The sequence below is a fragment of the Mustela nivalis genome (assembly GCF_964662115.1).
Source record: "Mustela nivalis genome assembly, chromosome: 17".
NCBI classification, from domain to species: domain Eukaryota; kingdom Metazoa; phylum Chordata; class Mammalia; order Carnivora; family Mustelidae; genus Mustela; species Mustela nivalis.
The window spans coordinates 25,526,040-25,549,099 of NC_139036.1; the positions used below are offsets into that span (position 1 = coordinate 25,526,040).

Below are 23,060 nucleotides of genomic sequence, written 5' to 3' on the forward strand. Positions count from 1 at the left end.
AGTCACTTAACCAACTGAGCCACCTAAATGCCTGGTTTTTACCTTTAGCACTTATTCTTGATAGAGATCTTCTTGATCTTATGTAGGTTGTTGGAATTAAATTACTCAGGATCTTAAATTTACTGTTGGTTAATATGTCACATTTTTTTAGCAGTTTTACAGTTGTTTTGTCCGTGAGTTATTCTAGAAAATGGAAAGAACATTAATTTTGGGAGAGTGTTAATTAGTGTTTATTGATTATCTACATGTGCATGAAACTACACTAGGTATGTACATTCAGGTTAAATGATTTTCAGGAGACTGTTTCATTGGAGAGAAGGTAGATGCTTTGACTTTGCAATCCATCTTCCTTTTTGTAAATAACTTTGTGTTTATTGTGTCTGTACAGGAGTTGTACTGTGTGACTAGTTATTTCAGTCATTCTCTGTCCTGTAGAAATATTCTGACATTTTTCTGTACTTGTAAGATGTTAAGAAGTATTTAAAATTAAGGGGCGCCTGGGTGGCACCGTCAGTTAAGCATCTGACTTTTGGTTTCAGCTCAGGTCATGATCTCAGGGTTTTGAGATCGAGCCCTATATAGGGCTTTGCACTCAGCATGGAGTCTGCTTGGGATTCTCTCTCCTGTCTCTGCTCCTCCCACTCATGTTCTCGCTCTCAAATAAATTTTTTAAAAAGGCATTTAAAATTTATATAGTACTTTGATAAAGCCTTGGGGGAAGGTTAATTACCACACTCTCATAAAATACAGTTAATCTGTACTTTAAAAATACAGCTTATACTTTAAAATCAAATATGCTACCCTTCCAAACTAGTGGTTTGGGAGCCATTCCAAACTAAAGCTACTCTCCTTTGGCTTTATAAGAGAGTAGTAAATCATGCAATGACTTGAATTTGGGAAAAGTGTAAACTCCTTTTCTATTTGAGGACACTCAGATTTTCATTTGTCTGAGTTTGTAACGTTAAGAGTAAAGAAATTTTTAAAAAAGAATAAAGAAAGAAATTCTAGAAAGGAATCAGGACTTCTTAGAAAAATGACTGGTTTCAGTTGTGAGTTTAGAAATGTACCAAGTAATCCCAGGTATAGCATCATGTCCTACCAGAAAGTGAGGAAACTGGTGAAAATGTAGGACTGCATCACAGGGACTCAGAAGATAGCTGAGTAAAAGTCCCCACTGACCAAGGATAGAAGAATATGAACATTAAAAGTATAGCAACCATAGTGCTTTTTTTTTTTTAATTTTTAATTTTTTATAAACATATATTTTTATCCCCAGGGGTACAGGTCTGTGAATCACCAGGTTTACACACTTCACAGCACTCACCAAAGCACATACCCTCCCCAATGTCCATAATCCCACCCCCTTCTCCCAACCTCCCTCCCCCCAGCAACCCTCAGTTTGTTTTGTGAGATTAAGAGTCACTTATGGTTTGTCTCAACCATAGTGCTTTGAACCTGCAATAAATTGATATATAGAATTACTGTTAATTTTTTTGTGTGATAAAGATTGTGGCTTTTTAAAACAAAATCCCTAAAGATGTGCCATAAAATATGTATGAAATTATATAATGTTTAAGATTTAGCTAAGAATAATCCAGAGTAGCAGCTCTGGGTGGCTCAGTCAAGTTAAGTAAGTGTCCAGTCTTGATCTTAGCTCAGGTTGATCTCAGGGTTGTAAGTTCAAGCCCCATGTTGGGCTCCATGAAGGTTGTAGAGCCTACTTTAAAAAAAAAAAAAAAAAATCCAGAGCAATTAGTTGGAATAGGGGTGGGGGAAGGGAGAATGGATTGAGGATATGTATGAAACAAAATTGGATGTGTATTAATACTTCTTTGCAGCTGCGTGATGGATACATTTGTTATGCTGCTTTGTCTACTTTTGTATGTTAGAAAATTTTCATAATGAAAAGTTTCTTAAATCTGTTTTTAGAGACCTTCTTGGGACCAGGACTATAGTTTCTTTAGAAATTCATTTCAGTCTTAGTTGTTACCACAGTGGGGATGTATTTCCTTGCGTCAGATCACTTGGGTAAATAAGGCCATTTCTTCATGTTCCATCCAGTAGCTTGGCACTAGCACCTACTCATTTTCCTTTTCTCTTTTCTCCTGTCTTCTCAGTTCTCTGTTTCCAGATGTAGTGAACTGTATGCAAACTGACAACCTGGAATTAAAGAAACTTGTTTATCTCTATTTGATGAATTACGCCAAGAGTCAGCCAGACATGGCCATCATGGCTGTCAACAGCTTTGTGAAGGTAACATTTCCCCCCCTTCCCAGGAACCAGTCTCATCTACCTCAAGTAACCTTTTCAGAAGTGTTTCTTGATATAATTAATGTCTGCATTGCAAATAAGCCACCTCTGTTCCAAAAGAGGACCTCTAGAGAAGTACTGGCAGTGACTAGGAGTGTTCATGTTTTTAAGCATTCTTTATGCCAGCATTCGTCATCCAGTTCAAACCATATGGAGAGCCTTCTGTTAGCTGGTCTTGGTGCATCCTTGCCAGATGGGAGAAGAAAGCCAGGTGAAGAAACCTCAGTGTTTTACCTTGCCAGGCTCACAAAGGTTAGGAGTATCATTGCAGTTTCAGTAACCTGGGCTTTATCTGTTTTATGTTTGGAGAAATTATGCTTATGGGTCAGAAGTAGTGGAAACTGCAGGAGTGACTACTTCTGTTTTGTTTTACTTAATAGTTCTTAACACTCAGTTTTTTTTTTTTTTATTATGAAAACTTCCAAACATATTCAAGTAGAGGAAATAGTATTATAAATTCCTAAATCCCCATCTTGTAGTTTCAGTAGTTACCAACCCAAGACCAGTCTTATTTAATGTACTCTCCCCATATGTGCTCTCCTAACTCCCATTCCTTCTCTTACTGGATAATTTTAAAGCAAATTCCAAACATCATAAAGATGAAAAATCATTTCATCCTTATATTTGTGAGAGTAAGATCTCTTTTTAAAGATTTATTTATTTGAGAGAGAGAGTGTGTAAGCGCAGATGCGGCGGGGTGGGGGAACAGAGTCTTAGGCATACTCCGCACTGAGCTTGGAGCCAGACTTAGGGCTTGATTTCACAACCCTGAGATGATGACCTGAGCTGAAACCAAGAGTCCAGTGCACAACTGATGGCACCACCTAGGCACCCCAAGATCTCTTTTTAAAGCATAACTACAATACTATTGTCACATCCTAAAAAGAATTGACCATTAAAAAATTTCTTATTATTGAATATGCAGTCAGATTTTTCCTGTCATTATATTTGATGGACATAATAATGAGGTGGTTCCTATTAATATATATCTTTTTTTTTAAACTAGTGTTTTTTTCTCTGTTGGAAATTTAGTCTCCATTAAAAAAACCAAAAATATCAGAGTGGCTGGGTGGCTCAGTGGGTTAAGCCTCTGCCTTCGGCTCAGGTCATGATCCCAGAGTCTGGGGATCGAGCCCCACATCGGGCTCTCTGCTCAGCGGGGAGCCTGCTTCCTCCTCTCTCTCTCTCTCTCTCTCTCTCTCTTTGCCTGCATCTCTGCCTACTTGTGATCTCTGTTTGTCAAATAAATAAATAAAATCTTTAAAAACAAATATAACCAGCATTTCTAAAATTAGCTTCTATTAGACTGTTTTGAAAAATATACAATATGCTTTCTTCTCATGGAATTTTTGTTCTTTTCCTGTGTTTAGGTATGTAGTATAGAATCAGAGAACACAACATTTTCATTCTTTCTGTCTGGTGGTTCATAGATGGACTACATCATTGGAAAGATAATTTAGTTTACATTTTTTGGAAGTTAGCATGTACATAGGTTTATAATGTTTAAAGAAATTTTTTAATGTAAGACAGTTTAAGGAGCATTCTCTTTGTACTGTATTTGGAAGCATTTGCTAATAAAGGAGAACGTTCAGGCACATGGCTTGCTTAGTTGGTAGAGCATGTGACTCTTGATTTTGGGGTCATGAATTCTAGCCCCATGTTGGGTGTGGAGATTATTTTAAAATAAATAAATAGGGGCACCTGGGTGGCTCAGTGGGTTGAAGCCTCTGCCTTCGGCTCAGGTCATGGTCTCAGGGTCCTGGGATTGAGCCCCTCATCGAGCTCTCTTCCTCCTCTCTCTTTGCCTGCCTGACTACTTGTAATCTCTTCTATCAAATAAATAAATAAAATCTCTTAAATAAATAAATAAACCGCTCATTTTAAAAAAATGGAGAAGGTACTTCAGAGGGCCTTTTCTGCTACTTAACTCCAGACACTTAGGTCAGCCCTAAACCATTCTGTTTTCCTTTGCTTTCTTAGCTGTAGGCCCCACAAAGTTCAGCCCTCTTTTCTCTTTGCTTGATATTTATAGACTGACTCTGGGATGGGACATATCTTTCCATTTCCTCTTTTCTTTTTTCTGTTGTTAAGGCATATCCACTAATGGCCATGGCAATGATAATACCAGGTCACTAAGCTTCCACCTACTCCTTGATTGAATCCTACTGCGCGTTTCTTCATTGTGTTTTGTAAAACAGTTAAATGAATTCCTAACCTAAGCTCTCTCTCTCTTTTTTTTTAAAATTTTTTATTTAGGGGCACCTGGGTGGCTCAGTGGGTTAAAGCCTCTGCCTTCAGCTCAGGTCATGATCCCAGGGTCCTGGGATTGAGCCCTGCATCGGGCTCTCTGCTCAGCAGGGAGCCTGCTTCCCCCTCTCTCTCTGCCTGCTGCTCTGCCTACTTGTGATCTCTGTAAAAAAAAAAAAATAAATAATAAATAAATAAATAAATAAAAGATTTTATTTATTTGAGAGAGAGGATGAAAAAGAGAGAGAGCATGAGAGGAGAGAGGTCAGAGGGACAAACAGACTCCTTGCTGAGCAGGGAGCCCTATGCAGGACTTGATCTTGGGGCTCCAGGATCATGACCTGAGTCAAAGGCAGTTGCTTAACCAACTGAGCCACCCAGTTGCCCTAACCTAAGCTCTTAAATAGGCAACTAAGATTTGTGCTTAGGAAACAAAAGCGTAGGAGATCAGTGTTATGATACAGAATATAACTGGAAGCTTACATTAAGAAAGTGTTCTTTTGTGGCTTATGGAAACAAGACTGTTTTCCTTTAGTCACTGTGTACACTTGTAGTTGTCAATGATTGTTTTTCTTTCTTTCTTTTTTAAAAGGACTGTGAAGATCCCAATCCTCTAATTCGGGCCTTAGCAGTCAGGACCATGGGGTGCATCCGGGTGGACAAGATTACAGAATATCTCTGTGAGCCTCTCCGCAAGTGCTTGAAGGATGAAGATCCCTATGTTCGGAAAACAGCAGCGGTCTGTGTGGCAAAACTCCATGATATCAATGCCCAAATGGTGGAAGATCAGGGATTTCTGGATTCTCTGCGGGATCTCATAGCAGATTCAAATCCAATGGTAATAAGCTTCTGCTTTTATAAAGAGAGCAGTACTTAGAATAGGTTCCTTTAAAAAGCCTGTTTAAAACAAATCTTTGGGGCATTGAAAAAGGTTAGCTATGAGAAACATGAATTCTCTGTGTCCCTCAGATTATGTAGGTGTTTTCTGAATGAAAACCAAGTACTAAAATACAAGGGTCTTTTTTTATTTTTTATTAAAGATTTTATTTATTTATTTGACAGATCACAAGTAGGCAGAGAGGCAGGCAGAGAGAGAGGAGGAAGCAGGCTCCCCGCTGAGCAGAGAGCCTGATGTTGGGGCTCGATCCCAAGACCCTGAGATCATGACCCGAGCCGAAGGCAGAGGCTTTAACCCATTGAACCACCCAGGCGCCGCAAATACAAGGGTCTTAAAGCAAATCTTTGTATCATATCTACCCCTGTATTTCCTCAAAAACTGGTTCTTTCATCTTTTTTTAAGAGGGTTTTACCTTAAATTTATGTCAGTTTTAAAGGATTATTTCTTCTGATGTTTTTGGTCTTCTCTGGTAGTGTAGAAATAGAAACAGTTATATTTATTGGTTGATTATTGTAATGCAATCTTCTACAGGAAAATTCTAGGACAAAATTCTTTCTCTCAGCTTATGTTCTAAATGTTTGGCAGCTAGAACATAATACTTTAAAGTTTAGGGACCTTTTATTTCTCTTACTAATTTTTTTAACTTTGTCCTTATAATGAAAGGGAGAAAGTCCCAAGTTGTATGTTGACTACTAGTAACTGGAGCTCATTCAAATGGAATGATTGATCACTAGGTACCATTATTGAGAAGGCAGAGGAATATGGCCATTTTTTCCCCCTTTTTGCCCAATGCAGTATTTACTTGGAGGTGAATAACTTTGAGTTAATTAGTAGATCACCTCTGAACACTTTCTTTGTGAACTTTTTGAAATAGAGTTGGAATTTGCCCTTGAAATAGACATTGTCTCTCACTTGTGAATCATGTGCTCAGATCTCTGTTTTGGTATTTCACTTGGGTCATTTTACTCTTTGACTAGCCTTGGCTTCTGTTTATGAGCCTTTAAGTTTAGTGTCAAAGTCAAAGGATGAAGAAAGCCACATTTTTTTTAAGGTATTATGGTACTACCTACCTCAGGAATTGTCTAGCTACCTTCTAGGCACAGAAGTTGGTGTGGGTGTGTATGTGCTTAAACCATGACTTCTGAAAGGTATCACCAGCAGTATTAGAAGATTCAGCCTCTCCTTTTTTCCCTCAAGTAGGACCATGTAGCACCTTTTTTAAAAAAATTCTGTAAAGAAATAAATTTATAAGGCATTAGTGTCTATTTATAGAATGTTTAGCTGGTCCCAAGTTGTGTTTTGGTGTTGTTTTTGAGTCACTGTTACCCTGAGCAGCTGTCTTTGAAATTTTCTACTTGAGGACAAATGAGAAGATAAGAGTTTAGGCTCCATGCTTCCAGGTTTCAGGGTTCCAGATGTGCAGGATATTGTGCACTCATACTCAGTGGAGCTTGGAGTGTGGAATGGAGTGAGATGAAAATGAGTTCTAACTCATAGGTAATTCCAGTTTGGGGAGAAAAAAGGCATTTTTATACCAATGTAAATTCTTCAAAATAGAACCTATAAAATTAGATGATGAGGGATAGGGGCTAACTGATGGTTTAGTAAAGAAGTCTTATTTATTTATTTATTTAAAGAATTTATTTATTTATTTGACAGGCAGAGATCACAAACAGGCAGAGGCAGGCAGGGAGAGAGGAAGAGAAGCCGAGCAGAGAGCCCGATGTGGAGTTCACGGGGTTCAATCCCAGGACGCTGGGATCATGACCTGAGCCGAAGGCAGAGGCTTTAACCCACTGAGCCAACCAGGCCCCCATTAGTAAAGAGTTTTTTTGTTTTGTTGTTCATTTGTTGTACCCAAGCACTTGGATCTTTATCCAGATTAGTTGAGAGGATGGAATGATCTGGAGCAAGCCTAATTTGACTTATTTTAAGTTTTCATTGTGGAGGAGGAACTGGTTTTTGTCCAGCCCACAATACTCTCAAGTAATACATGTATTTATACATATATTTATTTATTTATACTTTTTATTATGGGAATTTTCAAATATATTCGAAGTTAGAGTGACTAAATGAAAACAATAGATAAATAAAATGAACCCATTTAACATTACCAGATTCAATCATTATCAACACGTGCCAGTCTTGTTTTTAGCTATTTTCTCCCACACCATACCCATGTGTACAGAATTTAAACAGGCAACACATCAGTGGGTCTCTTTGAAAACCCCTCCAAATCACTTCCTGATTTGTTGTAGTAAAAACAGGTTAAGAAATTTTAAGAGCATTATAGTTTACTATAATGTTATATTATACTCAGTTATCTTTTTTTTTTCATTTATTTATTTTCAGCATAACAGTATCATTTTTTTTTAAAGATTTTATTTATTTATTTGTCATAGAGAGAGAAGCGAGAGCAAGCACAGGCAGACAGAGTGGCAGGCAGAGGCAGAGGGAGAAGCAGGCTCCCTGCCAAGCAAGGAGCCCGATGTGGGACTCGATCCCAGGACGCTGGGATCATGACCTGAGCTGAAGGCAGCTGCTTAACCAACTGAGCCACCCAGGCGTCCCAGTATCATTATTTTTCCACCACACCCAGTGCTCCATGCAATCCATGCCCTCTATAATACCCACCACCTGGTACCCCGACCTCCCACCCCCCCGCCACTTCAAACCCCTCACATTGTTTTTCAGAGTCCATAGTCTCTCATGACACTTCCAATTTACCTCCCCTTCCAATTTACCCCAAACCCCTTCTCTCTAACTCTCCATGTCCTCCATGCTTTTTGTTATGCTCCACAAATAAGTGAAACCATATGATAATTGACTCTCTGCTTGACTTATTTCACTCAGCATAATCTCTTCCAGTCCCGTCCATGTTGCTCCAAAAGTTGGGTATTCATCCTTTCTGATGGAGGCATAATACTCCATAGTGTATATGGACCACATCTTCCTTATCCATTCGTCCGTTGAAGGGCACCTTGGTTCTTTCCACAGTTTGGCGACCGTGGCCATTGCTGCTATAAACATTGGGGTACAGATGGCCCTTCTTTTCACGACATCTGTATCTTTGGGGTAAATACCCAGGAGTGCAATGGCAGGGTCATAGGGAAGTTCTATTTTTAATTTCTTTTTTTTTTTTTTTTTAAGATTTTATTTATTTATTTGACAGAGAGAGATCACAAGTAGGCAGAGAGGCAGACAGAGAGAGGAGGAAGCAGGCTCCCCACTGAGCAGAGAGCCCGATGCGGGACTCGATCCCAGGACCCTGAGATCATGACCTGAGCCGAAGGCAGCGGCTTAACCACTGAGCCACCCAGGCGCCCTATTTTTAATTTCTTGAGGAATCTCCACACTGTTCTCCAAAGAGGCTGCACCAACTTGCATTCCCACCAACAGTGTAAGAGTGTTCCCCTTTCTCCACATCCCCTCCAACACATGTTGTTTCCTGTCTTGCTAATTTTGGCCATTCTAACTGGTGTAAGGTGATATCTCAATGTAGTTTTAATTTGAATCTCCCTGAGGGCTAGTGATGATGAACATTTTTTCATGTGTCTGATAGCCATTTGTATGTCTTTATTGGAGAAGTGTCTGTCCATATCGTCTGCCCAGTTTTTTATATGATTATCTGTTTTGTGTGTGTTGAGTTTGAGGATTTCGTTCCTGGATATCAACCTTTTGTCTGTAGTGTCATTTGCAAATATCTTCTCCCATTCCGTGGGTTGCCTCTTTGTTTTCTTGACTGTTTCCTTGGCTGTGCAGAAGCTTTTGATTTTGATGAAGTCCCAAAAGTTCATCTTCGCTTTTGTTTCTTTTGCCTTTGGAGACATATCTTGAAAGAAGTTGGTGTGGCTGATATCGAAGAGATTACTGCCTATGTTCTCCTCTAGGATTCTGATGGATTCCTCCTGTCTCACATTGAGGTCTTTTATCCATTTTGAGTTTATCTTTGTGTATGGTGTAAGAGAATGGTTGAGTTTCATTCTTCTACATATAGCTGCCCAGTTTTCCCAGCACCATTTATTGAAGAGACTGTCTTTTTTCCACTTATACTCAGTTATCTTTGAGAAAACTTTTAGAGAAAATTTAAGGTTCCTTGGTAGATTTTGAGAAACTGTTTCAGGAATGACTTTTTTTTTTCTTTTTAAAATTTTATTTATTTGTCGGAGACAGAGAGAAAGTGAGCACAAGCAGGGGGAGCAGCAGGTGGAGGGAGAGGGAGTAGCAGACTTCCCACTGAGCGGGGAGCCCAATGTGGGACTCCATCCCAGGACTCTGGGATCACGACCTGAGCTGAAGGCTGATGCTCAACCAGCTGAGCCACCCAGGCATCCCAAGGAATGACTTTTGTTTTGCCGTCTTTATTACCAATTTTCTTAGAGCAGGTATCAGCGTTAATTATCATTGGACCTATTGCCCTCTAAATAGAAAATCTTGGGATGCCTGGGTGGCTCAGTTGGTTGGACGACTGCCCTCAGCTCAGGTCATGATCCCGGGGGTCGCGAGATTGAGTCCCGCATCGGGCTCCCAGCTCCACGGGGAGTCTGCTTCTCTCTCTGACCTTCTCCTCACTCATGCTCTCTCTCTCTCACTGTTTCTCTCTCAAATAAATAAATAAAATCTTTTAAAAATAAATAAATAGAAAATCTTTTTGATTCTTGTCAGATTTCTCGGTAGCAGAACTTTTCCCCGATATGTTCAATTGAGTGCTAGCAAGGCATACAGGCTGCAAAATTTAAGGTGGTGCTCACATTCAGGTGTCAGTCTGTACCCACACAAACCTGAAAGTGAGGTGTGCCATGCTTGCCCTACTCCTATCCCTGCCTTACATTCAGATCATTTTTTGAACTCTTCATGCTCGTTTTAATGAAGAACTGAAAAGCTTGGATTAAGGTAGTCAACAGACATACAGGCCTGTTTTTAATCTTGAACCCATACTTTTCGTCTCAAACTGGATGTCCTGCTTTTTACCTAAAAGTGTTAGAACTAACATTTAGGCCACTGATTTTACTTTTTTGTCAACTGGGTCAAAGACTGTTGATAGGGAGCGGAGGAGTGCACGAGTGTAAAGTGTAGCAGCTCAAACACCTAAGAAGTTCCTAAGACTTATGATGACTGTGTCATTAGGAAAAAGGGTATTTAAATTTGATTGCTGGGGGCGCCTGGGTGGCTCAGTGGGTTAAAGCCTCTGCCTTCGGCTCAGGTCATGATCCCAGGGTTCTGGGATCGAGTTCCACATCGGGCTCTCTGCTCAGCGGGGAGCCTGCTTCCTCCTCTCTCTCTGCCTGCCTTTCTGCCTACTTGTGATCTCTGCCTATCAAATAAATAAATAAAATCTTTAAAAAAAAATAAATTTGATTGCATTCTATGCCAGTTAAATGCTTTCAGTTATATTACTTAGTTCTCTTATCCTCTTAGTGAAGTAGAGTTTATTCCATATTAGAGATCAAGGTTTTCCTAAAGTCTGACAGCTAGTGGTATTATAGCCAGGATTCTAACCTAGTTCTGAGTCCCATTATCGGTCACTGCCTTCATGGATGTATGCATATGATAGAATTTAAGTGTGTATATTCACACATACATATTTAGAACTGTCTTATTTTCTCAAAATGGTAAAAATTTTGAACATATGAAGGCCTTTAATGATCTGTTTTACTGTGGGGATCCTCTCAGTGTTCTTACTCTGATGACGGGTAGGAGTCTTACTGCTCCTGAGGAGTAATTTTGTTCCACTTTTTCTGAAGTTGTTCCACATGGTGGCAGCACCGCAACAGCAAATATTAGAATCTCTTGCAAAACGAACGTTTCCAGCGGCTTCTGCCTTAGTCATTTTCTTAGAGCTCACTTCAGAAGGGCATCCTAGATGTAAGAGCACCTGAACACTTGCAGAAGTGACTTTGAAATCTGAGGGAAATTTTGATCAAGATCTGAATACTTTGTGACTTTTGTGGATCTCCAGGCTTATTCCTGGGTGTAGTGTACCTTGCAGCAAGTAGGAGAACTTTAATATGTTTTCATTCTCTTTCTGGGGGTAGGGAGGGTGGATCATGCCTCATTTTCCTGCATTTAAGCCATTTTTACCAGTTAGAGCAATCTTTCATAGCAATACTATTTGAGAGAGAAAAGATAAACTTGAAAGTAAAAAAAATTCTTTGTTAAATTCTAGCTCAACTTCCCTGAGTTGTTTCCTCTTCTTTTGAATGAGTGGAACCATTGTAGACTGGTGTCAGGAGTATTTCTTGAGCTCTTGCATAAAAAAGCACATATTCAAGTACTTGGCTTATGGGAACTCACGGGAGTGATTGGTGCTGCTCCTGTAATGATGAAGTAGACGTCAGGCAAAGGTTAACATTATTGCTACAGTATTAAATTAAAATGTCCTGATTACTTTGATAACTGTGCAAACACATATAGTACAGTCTTTTCTGAGAAATTAGAGCCAAACTTCTTTTCAGATGCGGGTTTTATTATTCTTTATTTTGAAAGTATACCTGTATCCAGAATGAGGAACCACTTTGGAGCTACAGGAAAATAGCTCCCATGATTTCTTCACAGTTGTCAGAATTTTTAAAATTTCCACTAAGTGTATACTTAAAAAAAAGTGCTTTTGAGCGATAGTAACTATTCTGTAGCTTTTTGCCCACATATTAGGATTTAACCTCTTTACTATGTTTTTTCCTCCCCTCTGAGGCTTTTATGTATTCTGACTTCCATTAACACGTGCATGCTGGAGTCAGCCACTTCAGAGACTCTCTCAACAGCCCCCACTGAGCAGTGTTTGCTTTTGTTTGTGAACTTTGTTCTCCTGAGTCCTTCCCTTTGACTTAGGGACTTTATCTTTGATCTCTGTCTTCCAAGCCTTCTCAGTTTTGCTTCCATCACTCTGAGAGCTGCCTCCAGGAAGCCCTCTTGCACTGCTCTGAATCTGTCTGCCAAGCTCAAAATACTAAATAAATAAAAAACCTCTTTCTGTTTGCTGAGTGTTCTGGACAAGTAGTATGTTCTCAGAATTGCCTCAGCTTGACCTGCAGTGGCCTTTAGCAAAGGTTCTAGCTAAAACCACCAGCTTCTTTCAATTAGAACTTACTCTAGAAAGTTGTTTTATGAAAAATAACCTCTTCTCAGAAAAACTGTATACTTTAACTGTATCCTAGCCAGCTGTTGGTTTGTAAACCTTATGGATGCAGCAGCTTCTTTTTTTTTTTTTCTTTCAGTTTCCTCCCTTTTATTTTTTTTTAAATTATTTTTATTACCATACAATGTATTATTTGCCCCAGGGGTACAGGTCTGTGAATCATCAGGCTACACATTTTTCTGGAAGCTTCTGTGGTGTAATCTCAAACCAGCCCCCTTTAAGTGGAGGGCAGAGAGGGACCAAAGAGAGAGGCAGCCTCCTCCAGGTTGGTAGGTGGCAGTTCTAATAAGCAAAGAGAGCTGTAAGGCTTGCCTTTGGGCAGCAGCAAGACAGCATGGATCCTCACCCCTGCCTGCCAGATCTTAAACGTTTATAAAGAGGCCTTAACTGGGTTTAGTCACGTATACCATGCAGGTGAAAGACAAGTGGAACCCCCATTCCAAGGATAGATGTAGGATGAGAAGCCTCCAAGGTAGGGGCGGGGATCCAGCTCACAGGTCGGTTGCCAGGCACATGTTTTTGGTAACCGTCCCCAACACCAGCATGTAGAAGCAGCATGTCATGACAGCGGTTCTCAACGGGGAGCGGCTTTGCTCCCCAGGAGACGGTTGACAATATGTGGGAACTTTTGGTTGTTAAACTAATGGGAGAGGTGCTACTGGCATCTAGTAAGTAGAGTCCAGAGATACTTTAAACATCCTATAATGTATAGGACAGAGCCTTATGGCGAACAGTTATCCATCCCCATATCCAGTAGTGCTAAATTGCAAAAATTTGGTTTATGGAGATAGTATATGACCTTCAGGGCCAGAGTGGCTGCTGTTTTGAGTCCTGATGTGGCTGCTCACTAAAAACGTTGTCTTGAGCAAGTTGTTTAAAACGAGCTTCAGTTTCATTATCTGTAAAATGAGTGTGATAATGCCTATTTTACTCAATTATTTCGAATAAGAAGAGTAATTTAAAATTTTAATGCCTGATATTTGGTAAGTGCTTAATAAACTGTAGCTACTGAGGAACAGAGCTAACATTGCGTACTTTCTGATCATTGTAGTTTTTATTTAGGCCTTAGAAAGTTGTGTTGTGGCTTGTTGTCAGTCTAAGATGATACATATTGAAAAACTTAAGTCTCTAGGTCATTTTGTGAATGCAAGAATTTTTTTTAAAAAAGATTTTATTTTATTTATTTGACAGAGATCCCAAGTAGGCAGGAAGGTGGGCAGAGATGGACGGAGGGGGGTGGGGAGCAGGCTCCCTGCTGAACAGAGAGCTGATACAGGGCTCAATCCCAGGACCCTGGGATCACGACCTGAGCCGAAGGCAGAGGCTTTAACCCACTGAGCCTCCCAGGTGCCCCGTGAATGCAAGGATTTTTATCAGTATAAATGATGTCATTGTGGGCTATGTTAAATTTTCTGTAAAAGATAGATCTAGAAACACATAGAAAAACATAATGACTTCATTTAATTTAATACTTTGTATGATTTCTCTTATCCCTAAATGTATATTAATAAGTGAGAGAGTTTTAAAGTAGAATTTTATACATAAGTGAAATTAGAAATGGATAATGCCCTTCATGCCAGAAGTCCATAAAGGAGTTCTAGAGCTGGTAGAATTTTAGGCATGTGTGAGAGTGTCAGTTTGTGGTAGGCACTTAATAACAGTAATGTGGGAGGTAATATATTCAGTCTGTCTGGGATTTCCCAAGTGAGTAATGTTATATTTGGGACTAAAAGAGGATCCACCATTAGTTTCTGCAGAGTTGGAGTAAATAGAATCCTTGAGGTCTGCTTTGATATAAAGCTGACTGCCCATCTCTTGAATTTCCCACTGGTTGATCTGAATTCTTTTCCGTCTCTGCTTACTGGAGAAGCAGAGTTTTTGTTTTCCTTTATAATAAACTCTGGAAATCTTTCTGTGATTTTCATTTCTTTTTAAAAATTCACTATTGGTTTTTATTTTACCAATTATTACCAACTTACAGGGTTTTTTTTAAATCTCATTTGGGAGGAATATTTCTAGATTTACAGAAAAGTTGCAAAGATAGCACAGAAAGTTCTCATATATTCTTCACTCAATGTCACTTAATGTTAACATCTTATATAACCATGGCACATTTCTCAAAAACTAAGAAATTAGCATGGGTACATTATTATTAACTAAAGTACAGATTTTGTTTGAATTTCACCTGTTTCAACACAAATGTCCTTTTGCTATTCTAGGATTCAGTCCAAAATAGCAAATTGCATTTAATTACTTCTTTTTATAAAGAGTTGACTCACACTGGTATGAAAAGTATCTCAAAAACAAAAAAGTGGGGGCGCCTGGGTGGCTCAGTGGGTTAAGCCGCTGCCTTCAGCTCAGGTCATGATCTCAGGGTCCTGGGATCGAGTTCCACATCGGGCTCTCTGCTCAGCGGGGAGCCTGCTTCCTCCTCTCCCTCTCTCTCTGCCTGCCTCTCTGCCTACTTGTGATCTCTCTCTGTCAAATAAATAAATAAAATCTTTAAAAAAAAACAAAACAAAACAAACAAAAAACAAAAAAGTGCTTTGTAATTATAAAATGTTACTCCCCCCTGCCCAGTACTGTATAGCATAGTGGTTAAAACTCAAGCTCTGGGGGCGCCTGGGTGGCTCAGTGTGTTAAGCCACTGCCTTCGGCTCAGGTCATGATCTCAGGGTCCTGGGATCGAGTCCCACATTGGGCTCTCCGCTCAGCAGGGAGCCTGCTTCCCTTCCTCTCTCTCTGCCTGCCTCTCTGCCTACTTGTGATCTCTCTCTGTCAAATAAATAAATAAAATCTTTAAAAAAAAAAAAAACTCAAGCTCTGGAGCCAAAACACTTGGGTTTGTGTCCTGGTTCTGGCATTTCTTAGCTCCCTAAACTTATTAAACTTATTAATAAATAATACTTCTATCATAGGATCTTTGTGAACATTGAAGGATAGAGGGTTTGCAAAGCACTTAACCATAAACTTGGTATAGAGGAAGCCCTTTATAAGTTAACTACCATTTATGGTCTATATTGTATAGTCATTGTGAAGTTGTATATTAATAATTTTAGAAAGGTTAATCTTTCAATTGAAAATTTATTTTTAAAAAATTTAATTTTCGGGTGGCTCAGTGTGTTAAAGCCTCTGCCTTCGGCTCAGGTCTTGATCCCAGGGTCCTGGGATTGAGCCCCTCATCAGGCTCTCTGCTCAGCAGGGAGCCTGCTTCCTCCCCTCTCTGCCTGCCTCTCTGTCTACTTGTGATCTCTGTCTGTCAAATGAGTAAATAAAATCTTTTTTTTTTTTTTAAGATTTTATTTAGGGGGCGCCTGGGTGGCTCAGTGTGTTAAAGCCTCTGCCTTCGGCTCAGGTCTTGATCCCAGGGTCCTGGGATTGAGCCCCACATCAGGCTCTCTGCTCAGCAGGGAGCCTGCTTCCTCCCCTCTCTGCCTGCCTCTCTGTCTACTTGTGATCTCTGTCTGTCAAATGAGTAAATAAAATCTTTTTTTTTTTTAAGTTTTTATTTATTTATTTGACAGACGGAGATCACAACTAGGCAGAGAGGCAGGCAGAGAGAGAGGAAGGAAAACAGGCTCTTTGCTGAGCAGAGAGCCTGATGCGGGGCACGATCCCAGGACCCTGGGGTCATGACCTGAACCAAAGGCAAAGGCTTTAACCCATTGAGCCACGCAGGCACCCCCTAAATAAAATCTTAAAAAAAAAAAGTTTGATTTTCTTGTATGTGTTATTTAAAGCCTGACATTGTCTTTTAGGGTAATTTTCTAGGGAAGCTTACCCACAAATGAACCTAAGTGTATTTACAGTGTTACTGACTACATCATTGCAGAGTTACTTTTAAAAGGTAATTATTCAAGAATAATGCCTTTTTTTTTTTTTAAATATTTTATTCATTTATTTGACAGCACAAGCAGGGGGAATGGCAGAGGGAAAAGGAGAAGCAAGCTGCCCGCTGAGCAGGGAGTCTGATGCATGGCTCAATCCCAGGACCTTGTGGTCATGACCTGAGCTGAAGGTGGACACTTAACCGACTGAGCTACCTAGGTGTCCCTCAAGGATAAAATTTTAAAGCAGATTTTGTCAGCAGCTTCTGGAAAACTGAATCTGTTGTACATAGTGCCCCAAAAGATCACAGCTCATTCCTTTCTTAGTGTACTCTTTGAGATGATCTTAATACTCTTAATGTGGCAGGGATTACTTTGCTCTCAAAAGGAAGATAATAGTGGTATGATAATAAATTTTTTGTTTTGTTTCTGTTGCACCTTGCTCTGGTGTAATTTTAGGGTTTGTGGGCAAAGTAACTCTGGTTGTTAGGAGTGCCTTTTGTGTACTTGTAGACACCAACTTGTAGCATTTTGGTTTTGAGAATATTTGCATTTTATCAGACCGTATCTTAAGCCACCTTAAGTAATGAATTTTACTGAGTCTTATTTGTAAATCTTGTTACCAGGTATGCAGACCTTCTTGTCATAATGAGCTGTGTTGACTCAACTTCCTTATTCCTGGGAAGGTGAGGGCAAATGATGGCACATTATAGAACGTAATGTAGTGGGCATATTATCTGCTGGCATTCTGGATGTGTGCTGGATTGAAGTAGGAGCTCTGTTTTACTTATTTGAGGGGAAGAAAATTAACTGGTACCACATAGTCATTGTGTCCTTAAGGAGCCGATAAAGACAGGAACATGCTTAGAACAAATAAACATTGCCCTGTGCTTTAACCCCTCATTTGGGGCAGCTCTGTGAAATAGAAAGTGAAAATCCTATGTTGCTGATTTTTAAGAAGATAAAAATATATACCACCTGTATATTTTAGCATAATAGTTTCGGTCATTTATTCTGCTTTCACTTGATCTAATTAAGTCTTTAGGGTATCAATCCAAAGGATTGTAAATGGAAGAGGAAAACTGAAGTAGAAATCTGTTCAGAGTATGTAACTTTGAAGGTCAGTGCTGGAAATGAACGTTCTTTAAGTAGTAATTTGTTAATCGGGGGAAGTCACTATACTGGAAAGTGATCTCTGTCTTGGGTTCTGAGGGTATGGAAATGAAGGTGCAGAATGAAAGTCATTCAAAGGGACTGGTGCACGGGTGGGAGATTTCTCATAAAGGAGCTCCTGTCTGTGACACTCCAGTCCTTCTGTAGACCTACATTTCCCTTTTAGAGTTCTTTTTTTACGGGATCATTTTTAACCATATCCACAGCTCTAGCTTGTTCCTTTTTTAAAAAAGTGAAGTGAAATTTATGTCCTCTCAGTTGGTACATATCAGATAGGGGTAGCTTATAAATCAGATTTTATAGCTAGATAGTAAATTTTGCCTCTTTAAGTGCGGTCAGGAGGTAATTATCTCTGAAATATATATAAAGAAGATTACATTTTTCTCCTTGTATAAATCTGCATGTCACCTTGCCTGGAAATAATGTTTTGATTATATTATCCTCCCCCATCTCTTGATTTTTCTTTCCCTTTTCCCCCAGCTGAAGTTCACAGCTCAAGCCACTTGGTTCTTGGCATTTATGCTAGTGGCAGAATGATTAGTACTCGGAAACTGGAATCATACTCAAACCTGGAGTTCATATTCAAGCAGTATCCCTTTCTAGCTGTTCATAAGCAAGTCACTAACTTCTCTAAACTGATTTATAAATTCAGTTTTAAAGTCTGTTTCCTTGGGGTGACTGGGTGGCTCAGTAGGTTAAGCATCTGACTCTTGATTTTGGCTCAGGTCATGATCTCGGGATCCAGGGATTGAGGCCTATATTGGGCTCTGCACTCAGCAGGGAGTCTGCTTGAGATCCTCTCCTCCCTCTGCTTGTTCGAGCATAACTCTCTCAAATAAATAAATAAATAAACCTTAAAAAAAAAAAAAAAAGAAACCTGTTTCCTTAACTGTAATAGGTGGATTTTGATAGCAACTACCTCAGTTGCTGTTGGAGTTAATGGTGCATAGTAAGTGTTCAATATGTTTAAGCAGTTAACTGCCTTTTATCTCTTTGTACAGCCTTCTCTATGAGGTATAGTAGAAAGTAAATCACAAATTGCTTATGTTTTAACAAAAAAACAAAACTAAGCAGACTCCAAGGGTCCATAAGGAACGATCACATTGAAGAGAAGTTTGTAGTTAAAGCAGAGAAAGATTTGTCTAGTAGGGAATGTGATTTTATATGCATCTATATATGTATGCTTTTGTACCTAAGTATGTGCATAGATGTTTTTGTCTATTATCTGTATAAAGTATACAGATTAGGTCTACAGTGGTGGGGTAGGGAGGAGGAATGTTTAGTTGCAGTCTCCCTAAGAGACACCATAATTGGGAGACAAGATGAATTAAAAAAAAATTTTTTTTTTACAGTATATATGTTTTCCTTTGTAACCTAGATGCCAACTTTTTATATATCAACTCATTTATTAGTTAAGAAAACTAATTTTAGAAACCCTATCCATCCATTTTTAAGCAAAACTTCTTTAGAAACTTCTTTCTGGGGTTCCTGACTGGCTTAGTCGGTGTAACATGCTACACTGGATCTTAGGGTTGTGAGTCCGAGCCCCATGTAGGCTGTAGAGATTACTCAAAAATAAAATGTAAAGAAAAAAAAGACTCTCTTTATTGAGAATTGTAGGGTTTTTTTGAGATTATAGTTAAAAGGCTCTTGTTCTCTTTTTGGCAGTCTTTTATCCTAAGAGAAATGCCAGTTTTCTAGGGGAGAAATGTTATGCATGTGAGTGTTTGTTCAAATTCAGAGTGATGGTTCAAGTGAAAGAAACACAACCTTTTTTAGTACACGGGTATATCAAGGCAGTTACTGAAGGGGTTCGATTTGTCCTTTGTGATGTTGAATTACTGTCTGGAGTAATCTTTCTGGAAAGAAGAAGGAAATTTTAAGTTTCAGTCTATTATTTTTAAAGTTTATTTTTAGAAATAGATAATGTATTGCTATGTACAGAATACAAAATTCCAAAGAAACAGAGCATAAATGTTGACGGGTGAGCTGTCCTGCATATCCTAACCACCCAGTTGCTGTCTTGAAGTGTTTTTTTTCTCTGTCTACTTTACATTCGGTGTGACTAGCTTATTTTAAGTTTCCATTAGGGTGAGACCAGGAGAACACTAAGCAATCCCTACAGGCTCACCTTCATATGTTTCTGAAATCATAACAGCCAGTGAGCATTAGGAGATGAAAGTGGATAGGTAGAACAGAGGGAACTTGAAGTTTTAGAGGAACAGAATTTTGTTATTGGGGATGCATTTTTCTCTGGTTGGCCATTGGCTCAGGAACTGTTTGGCAGTAATCTCTCTTCTCAGTGCCGGCTTTTCTAAACATAATCCTATAATCTGGTCTCTCTGGATCTTTTAATTAGATTTACTTTTCTCTATTTCTTTTTTTGTTTTAATGTGATAATGAGTGGAAATTGCCTATTTTGCCACTAGAACATATACTTCATTAGCCACATTATACACTTGGTTTAATTTCTAATTGCCTATAATAATGACAGAGGAATTCTAATTGTTCATTCTGTTCAGCATCCTTCTGTTCTCTTTCCTCCACATTGCCTTTATAAATTCCCTCAGTTCTGACCTTTTCTTTTTCTACATTTCCTATTAACAGACTTTATATTTAACATGTAATCTTTTTTTAACATGGAAATGATTTAACTGGCAGAAATGGTAAGCTGTGGTAGGACACTTTATTCTTGGACAGCCAGTAACTAATATTGGGCATATGTTGGCAGTAATAGTTGAAAACAGGCATTTGGTCTTCTGATATGACATTTTGATCCTTTATCCATAATCAGGCCTATCAAGTGTGTAGTACATGGGAAATGTCTTTTCTCTGCATGTAAAGCACCTGAGATGATGGAGGGGATTAGTATTTCACTCTTTATGCCTTTTGTTTGTCACTGAATCCCATGCTTGATGATAGCAAACAAAAATGAAGTCAGAAAAGAGCTTTATACGTGTTACCATATGGTAGGTAGACTAGATAATTCTTCCTGATTTTTTTCTTTTTTTTTTTTTTTAAAGATTTTATTTATTTATTTATTTATTTGACAGAGAGAGAGATCACAAGTAGACAGAGAGAGAGGGGGAAGCAGGCTCCCCACTGAGCAGAGAGCCCAATGTGGGGCTCGATCCCAGGATGCTGCGATCATGACCTGAGCAGAAGGCAGAGACTTAACCCACTGAGCCACCCAGGCACCCCTCTTCCTGATTTTTCTTAATAACAGTAAAATCATATCATAGTATAATCGTACTTATGAAGGAGCCCTTGATTTTTCATCTTGGAATTTTATGGTCACTAAGTTGTAGCTGAAGATGATTCGATTTGTACCATCGTCCTTTTTTTTTTTTTTAAGATTTATTAATTGATTAGAGAGAGATAGAGCATGTGCATGGGAGCGGGGAGAGGGGCAGAGGAAGAGGGAGAGAGAGAATTCCAGACTCTGTGTGGAGGGAGGAACCTGACTCAGGGCTTGATCCCACTTGAACAGAGATCATGACCCTGAGATCATGACCTGAGCTGAAACCAGGAGTTGGTCACTTAATTGACTGAGTTACCCAGGCACTCCGTGACATATACCTTTTATGCCATAAATGCATTATATGATTAAAAAATCATATTCTCTAGACATTTATCTTTTGGGATAACTGCAGACTACTCAGATAAACTGACTACTGAAATCAGTAGTTGAATTGTGGCTGTTATGGTTCTTCACTTTTTGGCAAAAGGATAATTACACAACTCTTGGTTTCTCAAGCTTTTAGGAAGGCACTTTAGTAAAAACCAAGAATGAGTTGATGTTTTTGAGAACATTTTAACGTGTGTAATTACTGAAGCTTCTATCTCTTATCACATCTCATTGATAGTTAACATTACCTTGCTAGTCTCTAGTAACATCTGGGAGCTTCACTGCAAAATATGGTGTTCAGGGTGCCTGACTGGCTCAGTCCGTAGAGCATGTGATTCTTGTTGTTGGGGTTGAGTTCGAGCCCCACATTGGGCATAGAGAGTACTTTTAAAAAATATGGCTTTAAATTCAATTGTATAGACCATAGTATAGTTTTGTGTGTGTGTGTGTGTGTGTTTTGGGTGTTCTTGCAATTTTTAAATTAAGCATCATTGATTGTAAATGTATTAGTTATATCAGAAATGCTCTATAATTTTCATAAAGAGTGTTCACTTTTTTTCTTGTAACTAAAGTCAATTGCCAGATCTTTAAGTCAGGATGCAATTGTACTACTTTTTTTTTTTTTTTTTTTTTGACTGAGTGAGCAGGGTTAAGGATGGGAGAGAGGGGAGAGAGACTCTTAAGCAGGCTTCACGCTCCGTGTGGTGTGCTACACAAAGCTTGATCTCACATCCCTGAGATCATGCCTTGAGCTGAAATCAAGAATCAGTTGCTTAACTGACTGAGCCACCCAGGTGCCCCACAAGTTTACTTTCTTATAGTTGGTAGCAGTTTTTCATATATTATACTGCCTGAAAGGTTATATTTACGGTATTTCATTGATTCTGAGATGGAATTGGTTATAAGATGCCTTATTATTTTCTGTATTACTTGGAAAGAAATGTGCTTCTTATTAAACTGACATACTTTTTTTTTTAAGATTTATTTATTTGAGAGAGTGTACATATGAGCATGAGGTGGGGGAGGGGCTGAGGGAGAGGGAAAAAGAGTCTTAAGCAGACTCTGCTCTGAGTGTGGAGTCCCACATGGACTCAGTCTCATGACCCTGAGATCACCACCTGAGACAAAAACTAAGAGTTGGGTGCTTAACTGGCTGAACCATCCAGGCACCCCAAACTGACAATGCCTTTGATTATAAGATGCATCTCAGTTTCAGAGATGTTAATGTGAAAAACTGTGCAACTTAGTCTTGATGAGTTAGGTAATAGTACCACCTAAAATTTGCCTAAGGCTTTATAGAAAGCACTTATACATGTGTCATCTGATTTGATCCTTAAACTACAACTAATCTGTGAGGTGGATTAAATTATCTCCAGGTTTCAGATGAGGAACATCTCCCAGGATGTCAAGATTTCAAAGCTCACATTTTCTTACTGTGAGACTCATGACATGATTGACAGTATCACCCCCCCCAAAAGAAGCATACCCATTTAGTCCTAAAATTTGCAGTCCTTTCCCTGCCTGATGTACATGTTTAAACTTCATTTATCTTAAAACTGTTCATATGTCTTGATTCTAAAGATAAAAACTATAAAATTATTTATTAATTTAAAATGATTCAATTTTAATAATTTTAGAAGACATTGGCTGAAGGAGTGGAGAAAGGAGTTGGGCAAAATTGGAGGGGGAGATGAACCATGAGAGACTCTGGACCCTGAGAAACAAACTGAGGGTTTGGGAGAGGAGGGGGTTGCGGGGGGTGGGAAGGCCTAGTGGTGGGTATTATAGAGGCCACGTATTGCAAGGAGTACTGGATGTGGTGCATAAAAAATGAATCTTGGA

The 23,060-nt window shown here is 39.1% G+C and overlaps 1 protein-coding gene across 3 annotated transcripts in view; it reads left to right on the top strand.

The window, feature by feature from the left end:
- The window catches only part of AP2B1 (adaptor related protein complex 2 subunit beta 1), a 127,822-nt gene that overhangs the window by 16,749 nt on the left and 88,013 nt on the right, over nucleotides 1–23,060 (top strand). For all 3 annotated transcript variants that reach the window (XM_082707326.1, XM_082707328.1, XM_082707327.1), the window contains exons 4-5: nucleotides 2,118–2,253; nucleotides 5,150–5,395. In XM_082707326.1, the coding sequence (XP_082563452.1) occupies nucleotides 2,118–2,253; nucleotides 5,150–5,395 (382 nt within the window). The remainder of the gene's footprint in view (nucleotides 1–2,117; nucleotides 2,254–5,149; nucleotides 5,396–23,060) is intronic.